At 40.2% G+C, this 11,036-nt stretch overlaps 1 protein-coding gene across 7 annotated transcripts in view; it reads right to left on the bottom strand.

Annotated features, from left to right (window-relative positions):
* The window catches only part of PCCA (propionyl-CoA carboxylase subunit alpha), a 626,991-nt gene that overhangs the window by 271,067 nt on the left and 344,888 nt on the right, over positions 1–11,036 (bottom strand). For all 7 annotated transcript variants that reach the window (XM_077158591.1, XM_077158589.1, XM_077158590.1 and 4 more), the window contains one exon: positions 9,897–9,999. In XM_077158591.1, the coding sequence (XP_077014706.1) occupies positions 9,897–9,999 (103 nt within the window). The remainder of the gene's footprint in view (positions 1–9,896; positions 10,000–11,036) is intronic.

Here is an 11,036-nt window from a genome sequence, read left to right as displayed (position 1 = left end):
TGGGGTGACCCAAACCTTCATTCCTGAAGTTTCAGAGCCACCAGTACTCTTGCCTGGATTAGATTGTTGTAGTTTTCCATTGATTTTAATCAGAGGGCATGGTACTAAAAGACGTGCTAGGGGACATCTTTACCTCCATTGTGCAGTTGCACTCATATTTCCCCGATAGTCAGGATCAATCACCGCAATAATAAATAATATAATCTCCTTCTTGGCTTGTTGATCCAGAGGCATCAGTAGCCTAAAGTGACCAGGTGGCAGTCTTAGATTGCAGTTCAATGGAATCACTGTTGTTTCTCCTGGCGGAAGCATTCCCCCTTCTGGAACTAAAACCTGTAGACCAGCAGAGCTCAGGGTCTCAGGCACAGGAAGCAGAAACTTTCCTAGTGGATCACTAGGGGTAATACTGAGTGGTACCACTCCCATTTCCACCCCTTGGATCCTGGACCCATGGATCCTGGCTATGGGAGAAACAGCACCATACAGCAGACACTGATTCAGAGTATACACAGTTTTCTAGAGAACATTACCCCAGCCCTTAAAGGTATTACCACCTAGTTGGCATGTGTAATTGACTTTTCAAAAGGCCATTCCACTGTTCTATCAATGCAGCTGCTACTGGATGATGGGGAACATGGTAAGACCAGAGAATTCCATGAGCATGTGCCCATTTCCGCATTTCATTTGCTGTGAAGTGTGTTCCTTGATCAGAAGCAATGCTGTGTGGAGTACCATGACAATGGATAAGGCATTATGTAAGCCCACAGATGGTAGTTTTGGCAGAAGCATTGTGTGCAGGGAAATCAAACCCATATCCAGAGTATGTGTTTATTCCACTTAGAACAAATCGCTGCCCCTTCCATGAAGGGAGTGGTCCAATGTCATCAACCTGACATCATGTACCTGGCTGGTCACCTCAGAGAATGGTGCCATACTGGGGGCTGAGTGTGGGTCTCTGCTGCTGACAGATTGGGCACTCAGCAGCAGCTTTAGCCTAGTCAGCCTTGGTGAGTGGAAGTCCATGTTGCTGAGACCATGCATAACTTCCATCCCTACCACCATGACCACTTTGTTCATGACCCCATTGGGCAATGACAGGAGTTGCTGGGGAAAGAGGCTGACGTGTACCCACAGAACAGGTCATCTTATCCACTTGATTATTAAAACCTTTCTCTGCTGAAGTCACCCTCTGGTGCGCATTCATGTGGGGCACAAATATGTTCATGTTATTGGCCCACTCAGAAAGGTATATCCACATACTTCTTCCCCAGACCTCTTTGTCACCAATTTTCCAATTATGGTCTTTCCAAGTCCCTGACCATCCAGCTAAACCATTAGCAACAGCCCATGAGTCAGTATACAAACACACTTCTGGCCAGTTATCCTTCCAAGCAAAATGAACAACCAGGTGCAGTGCTCGAAGTTCTGCCCACTGGGAGGATTTCCCCTCACCACTGTCCTTTCAGGACACTCCAGAAACGGGTTGGAGTGCTGTAGCTATCCACTTTTGGGTGGTGCTTGCATGTAATGCTGAACCATCTGTAAACCAGGCCCAAGTTTTCTCTTCCTCAGTCAATTCACTGTAAGGAACTCCCCAAGAGACCATAGCTCTGGTCTGGGAAACAGAAGGTAATGTGGCAGGAGTGGAGACCATGGGCATTTGGGCCACATAGTCATGTAACTTACATGTGCTTCAGGACCTGCTCTGGCCCTATCTCGTATATACCATTTTCATTTTACAACAGAGTGCTACTATGCACGCCCAACTTTATGCCTTGGTGGGTCAGACAACACCCGGCTCATGATAGGTAACTCAAGTCTCATGATAACTTGGTGGCCCATGGTTAAGTGTTCAGTCTCTACTATGTCCCAGTAGCAGGCCAAAAGCTGTTTCTCAAAAGGAGAGTAGTTATCTGCAGAGGATGGTGAAGGCTTTGCTCCAAAATCCTAAGGGTCTGTGTTGTGATACTCCTATAGGGGCCTGCCAAAGGCTCCAAACAGCAGTTCCTACAGTAATATCTGACCTACAGAGAAGTGCAACCACAGAGCTCTTCAGGGATGATGGTGCTAGTCTCACAAATTTATTTCTCACTGTTCTAGTAAAAGGTGCATCCTCCGGACATTCCTGGGGTGTAAGAGTAGGCTTTGTATGATAAATCCATTCTAACATTCCAATCTCTCTAAGTCTCTGGATCCCCTCATCTACATTATACCAGGGCAGTTCTGGCATTTCAACTTCAGGTAATGTTGGCCACCTTTTGATCCATGTTTCAACCAACCATCCAAACAAAGTGTTAATACCTTTTCTAATCGCTCGAGCAATAACATTGAATGCAGAATCTCTTAGTGGGCCGCTATCAATAAATTCACCCTGATCCAGCTTGATATTCCTCCCACCATTATCCCACACTCTTAAAGTCCATTGCCAGATGTATTCTCCCGATTCCTGTCTATATAAATTGGAAAACACACAGTTCTTTTGGAGTATAACGTACCTCCTCATGTACGTTATACTCATGTGTAATCCTTTGTACCTCACCTTTAGGGGCCTGTTGGGACTTTAATCTAGTTATAGGTCTGGAAGAAATGAGGGGTGGTAGGGGTGGGTCATGAAAAGAATTACAAATATCTTCCAAGCCATTTGCTTCAAGGCATTCATTTGCAGTTTCATCTGGTGAAACACCACTCTAGGGCTAATCCTTTCAGGAGGAGGTTGGGTGGCCAACTCCTCAAGGCAAGCTGGAAGTGGGGCAGCTATGTCCTCAGAGCAGACTATTACAGGGTTATCTAGAGAAGACTCAGCATGACCTAGGGTTTCAACCTCATCCCCGACATCATTATCAATTCATATGTCACCACCCTATTTTTCAGAGTCCCACTCTTTTCCAATCAACACCCTCACTTTAACAGCAGACACCACGCAACAATGAGATGTCAGTTTACATTGTAAAGTTGCTACTCTAACAATAAAATTCTGAGTCTGATTGTCAGAGATCTCAAGTCTACGGCTACAGGAAAAAAGATTTTCCTCAGGATACCTATAGAAACTTCCACATCTGTCAGATGGCGCTGAAGCTTCTCTTTGAAGCCTTAAGCCCCTTCCTTTCACTCCTTAACATATCCAGTGTATCTAACAACAACTAACTAACATCTCTATACCTCTTATTTCTACAAAACTCTGTAAAGCTGTCAAAAACATTATCCCCCAGAGCCTGGCTTCATACAAGCAAAGCATTAGGAGAACCAAATGGTGATATTTTGACTATCTCTTTTGCCAACTCACTCCATGGATTGGGAGTGTCATTCTGATTATGGGAATCAGAGTCCTTAGTGCCTTTGAGTCCAGTCAGTGTAGAAAACCATTCATAAAAACCCGTTTTTAAGATTCTGTTTCTTTAGATCCACTCCTGGTACCAAGTTGTATTGATTAGGGTTCGCTAGAGAAACAGAATCAACAGGAAACACTTGCAAAAATAAAATTTATAAAACTGTCTCACATAACCATGGTAATGCAGAGTCCAAAATCCGCAGGGCAGGCTGTGAAGCGGACAATTCAGATGGAGAGTCTGGACATGAGAGGCTCGCCGGCCAAAGCAGGAAGAGAGCCTGTCTCTTCTGAATCCTCCTTAAAAGGCTTCCAGTGATTAGATGAAGCATCACTCATTGCAGAAGACACTCCCCTTGGCTGATTACAAATGGAATCAGCTGTGGATGTAGCTGATGTCACCATGATTTAATTCTACGAAATGTCCTCATTACAACAGACAGGCCAGCACTTGCCCAACCAGACAAATAGGTACTTGGCCAAGCTGACATAAACCTGACCACAACAGGTTGTATGAATTTTATCTTTTTCTTTTTATTTCTTTTTCTGCAGTGTTATAAATGTGCTAAAAAAGATCATGGTGATACATACACAACTATGTAATGACATTGTGAGCTACTGATTATACACCCTGTATGGACTATGTGTGTGAAAATTTCTCCATAAAAATATTTAAAAAGAGATAGCCAAAACCCAATTTAAGTTTTCTTTTAATTCTTCAGAGATGACTTGAGTTTCTGGTTTTTGCTTTCCAGAACGGTATGGTCACTTTCCTTTATTTAAAAAAACATAATTCTTTGATCTTCCTCTTGTGCAAAAGCAAAAAGAAAGGAAAATATGCGTGGTAAGAGATACTTATGCTTATCACTCACTAAAATGGAGAAGAATCAGGTACAGTTCTAAGTTCATTTTTAAAGGAATTACAGAATATTTGTTATTTTAGAATTACTTGAGTAAGGGGGTAAGTCTTGGAAGAACAAAATTATTTACTAATAAGTGATCACTTTAAAAAAAATAACACCTATGTTCCTTAATCCAAAATCCCTATTATTCCAATACCTGGATACATCCGAGAGTATATTAAACAGATAGTTAAAAAATATTGGCAAAGTCCCCTGAGGGATGGGAGAAAGAATATGGAGCTATTAAACCTTACCATCAGGGAAACTCCTGATATTGTGTCAAACTTCAGGGACACCCAAATTATTAGGCCATGACCTCGATCATGAAACATAGAAGTGTACTCTTGTGAAGCTTATATAGGTAGCTGAGCTGGTCTGAAAGGATGCATGTCCCCTAGAAAAGCCATGTTTTAATCTAAATCCCATCTCATAAAGGCAGAATAATCCCTATTCAATACTGTATGTTTGAAACTGTAATCAGATCATCTACCTGGAAGTGGGATATAATCAAGAGTGGTTGTTAAACTGGATTAGGTGACGACATGTCTCCACCCATTTGGGTGGGTCTTGATAAGTTTCTGGAGTCCTATAAAAGGGGAAACATTTTGGAGAATGAAGGAGATTCAGAGAGAGCAGAGCAGAATGACATAGCCACGAGAAGCAGAGTCCACCAGTCAGTGACCTTTGGAGATAAAGAAGGAAGATGCCTCCCGTGGAGCTTCATGAAACAGAAAGTCAGGATAAGAAGCTAGCAGATGATGCCATGTTCGCCATGTGCCCTTCCAGATGAGAGAGGAACCTGTACCATATTCACCATGTGCCTTCTCTGATGAGAGCGAAACCCTGAACTTCATCGGCTTTCTTGAACCAAGCAAGGTATCTTTCCCTGGATGGATACTTTTGATTGGACATTTCTATAGATTTGTTTTAATTAGAACATTTTCTTGGCCTTAGAACTGCAAACTAGCAACTTATTAAACTCCCCTTTCTAAAAGCCATTCTGTTTCTGGTATTTTGCATTCTGGCAGCTAGCAAACTAGAACAGTAGCGGAGAAGTTTAGATTACCAATAGGCATGCCTATAAGTCACTTCTGGAGGACCTCTTTTGTTGCTCAGATGTGGCCTCTCTCTCTAAACCCAACTCTTCAAGTGAAATCATTGCCCTCTCCCCTACATGGGATGTGACATCCAGGGGTGAAAGTCTCCCTGGTGACGTGGGAGAGGACTTCCACAGATGAATCCAGATCTGGCACTGTGGGATCAACAATTCCATCCTGACCAAAAGGGGGAAAAGGAAGTATAATTAATAAAGTATCCGTGGCAGAGAGAGTTCAAATAGAGTCAAGAGGCTACTCTGGGGACTTCCGGAGAAGATGGTGGCTTAGTAAGACGCGCGGGTCTTAGTTCCTCCTCCAGAAAAGCAACTAAAGAAACAGAAACAATACAAAACAGCTCCCGGAGTCACAACAGAGACCAAAAAGACAGCGTACCCCATTCTGGAACGGCTGAACGGGCAGGGAGAATCTGCTGCGGTGAGATACCCGAAGGGCGTGCGTTTTCCCGGCTGGGGCGGCTGGCGACTGGGGTCCCCTCCACGCACGTGGCTCCCCGGTCTGACTGGGAACGTTGGATAGCGGGGCCCTCCCGTCACGCTTGGCGTTTTGGGCCAGCTGGGCAATTTGGACCAGCACTCCCCCAAGCCGCGGCGGCCGGCGACCCCCCCCCTCCACGTGCGGTTTCCCGGGCCGACTGCCGTGCAGACAGACGAGTGCCACGAGCGCCACCTACTGGGCAGGAAAAGAAAAACAGAGCCCAGAGATTTCACAGAAAAACCTTTCAACCAGCTGGGTCCCACACCCAGGGAAATCTGATCAAATGCCCAGACACCAGCAGAAAATAATGGATGACGCTCAGAAAATTGAAGATATGGCCCAGTCAAAGGAACAAACCAATAGTTCAAATGAGATACAGGAGCTGAGACAACTAATGCTGAATATACGAACAGAAATGGAAAAACTCTTCAAAAACGAAATCAATAAATTGAGGGAGGACATGAAGAAGACATGGGCTGAACAAAAAGAAGAAATAGAATATCTGAAAAAACAAATCACAGAACTTATGGGAGTGAAGGACAAAGAAGAAAAAATGGAAAAAACAATGGATACCTACAATGGTAGATCTAAAGAGACAGAAGCTACAATTAGTGAACTGGAGGATGGAACATCTGAATTCCAAAAAGAAACAGAAACTATAGGGAAAAGAATGGAAAAACTTGAGCAGGGGATCAGGGAACTGAATGACAATATGAAGCGCACAAATATACGTGTTGTGGGTGTCCCAGAAGGAGAAGAGAAGGGAAAAGGAGGAGAAAAACTAATGGAAGAAATTATCACTGAAAATTTCCCAACTCTTATGAAAGACCTAAATTTGCAGATCCAAGAAGTGCAGCGCACCCCAAAGAGAATAGACCCAAATAGGCGTTCTCCAAGACACTTACTAGTTAGAATGTCAGAGGTCAAAGAGAAAGAGAGGATCTTGAAAGCAGCAAGAGAAAAACAATCTGTCACATACAAGGGAAACCCAATAAGACTATGTGTAGATTTCTCAGCAGAAACCATGGAAGCTAGAAGACAGTGGGATGATATATTTAAACTACTAAAAGGGAAAAACTGCCAACCAAGACTCCTATATCCAGCAAAATTGTCCTTCAAAAATGAAGGAGAAATTAAAACATTTATAGACAAAAAGTCACTGAGAGAATTTGTGACCAAGAGACCAGCTCTGCAAGAAATACTAAAGGGAGCACTAGAGTCAGAACCGAAAAGACAGAAGAGAGAGGTATGGAGTAAAGTGTAGAAAGAAGGAAAATCAGATATGATATATATAATACAAAAGCCAAAATGGTAGAGGAAAATATTATCCAAACAGTAATAATACTAAAAGTTAATGGACTGAATTTCCCAATCAAAAGACATAGAATGGCAGAATGGATTACGACCCAGCAATACCACTGCTAGGTATCTACTCAAAGGACTTAAGGGCAAAGACACAGACGGACATTTGCACACCAGTGTTTATAGCAGCATTATCTACAATTGCAAAGAGATGGAAACAGCCAAAATGTTCATCAACAGACGAGTGGCTAAACAAACTGTGGCGTATACCTACGATGGAATATTATGCAGCTTTAAGACAGACTAAACTTATGAAGCATGTAATAACATGGATGGACCTAGAGAACATTATGCTGAGTGAGTCTAGCCCAAAACTAAAGGACAAATACTGTAAGGTCCCACTGATGTGAACCGACATTCGAGAATCAGCTTGGAATATATCATTGGTAACAGAGACCAGCAGGAGTTAGAAACAGGGTAAGATAATGGGTAATTGGAGCTGAAGGGATACAGACTGTGCAACAGGACTAGATACAAAAACTCAAAAATGGACAGCACAATAATACCTAAGTGTAATGTAACTAGGTTGGAACACTGAATGAAGCTGCACCTGAAATATGGTTTTTTGTTTGTTTGTTTGTGTGTTTGTATCTTTTGTTTTTGTTTTTTTCTTTTTCCTTTATATATATATATATTATTAGTATTATTATTTTAATTCTCTTCTCTATATTAACATTCTATATCTTTTTCTGCTGTTTTGCTAGTTCTTTTCCTAAATCGATACAAATGTACTAAGAAATGATGATCATACATCTATGTGATGATACTAAGAATTACTGAGTGCATTTGTAGAATGGAATGATTTCTAAATGTTGTGTTAATTTCTTTTCTTTTTTTTGATTAATAAAAAAATTGAAAAAAAAATAAATAAAGAACTAAAAAAAAAAAAAAAAAAGAGGCTACTCTGGAGGTTGTTCTTATGCAAGCTTCAGTTAGACTTTGCTATCCATCATAACCTGCCAATCCCTAACCAGGACCTTTCCAGCTTATCCTAAGGAACACCTAGGGCAATATATAAGATTCCACAGTATTTCCATGCACCAGAGTGACTTTCCAGAAACCTACAGCCTCCAGATGAGTCCCAGGTCCAGATAAGTCCTGAAGCCTAGCCCAGCCTCTCCAGAACATCAGATAGTTCCATCTCCCTACCCCATATTAGTGACAGATCCAATATGAAAAATTTACTATTGTCATAGCCCAAACACCCCTAAAGAGAGGGACAGAAAGATCAAAGGTGATGGTGGAGTTATACAGAGAAGATAGGATTTAACAAATGAATATGAATGCTGAATCATTAAATTAATATCTCTTTTAGTCTCCAGTATTTTAGAGGAGCTAGAAGTAAAATTAAAACTAAAATTAAGGAATTAAAACTCTGAAATATGTTCTACAACTAATTGTGGTGCTGTACTTGGTAATTTATAGCTTATGTTATTTTTCACAAAAAAAAAGAAAGCAAAAAAGTCAATTGTGATGATAAAAAATATTTAAGCCCTCTAGCCTCCTATATTCTGGAGCAACTAGAAGGAAAAATATGAGAGTATCGTAAGGTAGCCCATGATGAACCCGGGGATCTGTCCTGTAACTACTTGGTAAAGAATGCTTTGAAAATATTGCTTTTTTATTTCTTTGTTTTGCATATATGTTATACTATACAGTAAAAAAAAAAAAAAAGGAAAGAAATTGAATTAGCACTATTTTATCAATAATATGACTCCTATGTTTTAGTCTGCTAATTCTGCCAGAATGCAATATTCCAGGCACCCAGAGAAAGATACCTTCACTCCAGAGAAAGGTCAATATCTGTCACATGGGAAGGAACATGGCTGGCCTCTGTTGGTCCTTTGCTCCTAGGCTTCAATGCTCCCAGATCCTAGTTTCAGTGGTTTCCTTTCTGAGCTTCTGCCTGTCTCCAAGGATATCCAAACATCAGTGTCTGAGCTTTCTCTCAAAGGTTTCCCTGTGTTGGCTCTTTTAAGGACTCCTGTAAACTAATAATTAAGACACACCTTGAATGGGCAGCATCATATCTTCATCTAATCAAAAAGTAACACCCAGAATTGGGTGTGGCACATCTCCAAGGAAACAACCTAATCAAAAGATCCCACCCTAAACAGTAGGTCCACCTCCACAACACTGAATTTGGATTAGAACATGGCTTTTCTGGGGTACACAACAGTTTCAAACAGCACAACTTCCTTAGAATTATTCTGACAAGTACACACACATTCATAATACATAATCCTGTCACTCAGAAGTTTCAATGTCACTGAGATTTTGTTTTTACTTACCCTCATCAAAGCACATTTCCCCTTTTGCCAGGATTACTAGGAGACTCAGAGGAATAATATTTAGGGCTACAAATAACCAACTCAACATAGCATTGATTTCCTCTTCTATCTCATAAACTAGTTTCTCATATAAAGTTTTTCAACTTCTCAGCTTCATGCCTAAATTAGGAAGCTATTACACATCTCAAAATTGGCAAAGCAATAAAATAAGGTAATAAACACAAACTAGTTGGACAGATTTCCTGTAAGATTTTAGAAGATATTTTCACTTCTAAAGTTAAAAAAAAAAGTGAGTTTACTATATTTCTCCAAAGACCAACAAGAAAATCCAGAACTGAAATCAGCCAGATCTCTTATTAGATTTTTCCTATGCAGATTAGATATTTTTCAGCTCATTGATTTTCTTTTAAATGATCTTCCATACCTTGTATGTTCTTGAAAACGTTGTGCTCTTAATTGTGTGGCCACAAACAATGAAGATGCTATTGCCAATAATTGTTTTTTCTCTTTTTCTGTTAACTTGTGTCCTGAGGGAAATATATAAACAAATAAATAGTAAAATAGAAACACACATATATAACATCTATGATTCTATATTATAGAATTACTAGTCATTCAAACAATCATTTTACCAAATATTTGTTATAGAACTAGAAACATACTGGGCACTGGGGCATGCAAGATGAAAGAGGAAGTGGGGGAGAAGACTGTTCAATAACTTCACCATCTAATTTGGAATATAAGAATGCAAACAGATATACAGAACAAAACCATTAAGAAATTAGAAAACCATATACACAGAGATCTCTAGGAAAAGGTTAAGGCTTCCTACATCTGCTTTTCCTTATCATTTCTTACCCCCAATTTTATTTCTAAGGATGTGTGTGGATAAGGAACAAAAAGTGCCAATGTCAAAAGAAATGAATATTACTAGGTCAAGAACACTGGCAAGGCCATGCTTTCTAGAGTGCCATATTCAAAGAAAATAAAGATGTGATTATCTTCTCTTTGTACAGCCAGGGTTTGGATTCTTTCACTCTCTTTGAACACTTTCTCTGTATACCTGGATCTTGAATCAGGGATCTATCCTGAGAAGGCCTGGGGCAGACCAAGTCTGGCCTAGTGCTCTGAGGTGGGGATATTTATTTAGCACAGCCGTATGTACAGATACAGAGTATTAAATGAAACAGTAGAAGCAATTTGAATGCAAGATCATCAACAAAAGATGCTACTCATAGAATTCAAAAAAGAAAAAAGAATCAGGTAATTTATCAAATTATTTGAAAGAAATGTAGTAATTTGAACATATGTCTAAAAATCACTCAAAACAGAAATGACTTCCCCAGGTGGGGAAATATAATAAATTTACATTTTTCCCAGTCTCCCAAGGAGACTTTACAAATACATTATTATTTTCTTCCCAAAATACTCTGGAATGTATCCAGGTATTACATTTATCTATAGAGAATAATAAGATCTCATCCCTCATTCAGGGTTCCACATAGTTAGGTTGTCAAAATAAATGACCAGATAGGGTATATTAGATTGTTACAAAAAGTTTAAA

Source organism: Tamandua tetradactyla, chromosome 4, assembly GCF_023851605.1.
Source record: "Tamandua tetradactyla isolate mTamTet1 chromosome 4, mTamTet1.pri, whole genome shotgun sequence".
NCBI lineage: Eukaryota > Metazoa > Chordata > Mammalia > Pilosa > Myrmecophagidae > Tamandua > Tamandua tetradactyla.
Note: the sequence above shows the minus strand (reverse complement) of the source record. Positions and strands in the feature narration are given on the sequence as shown.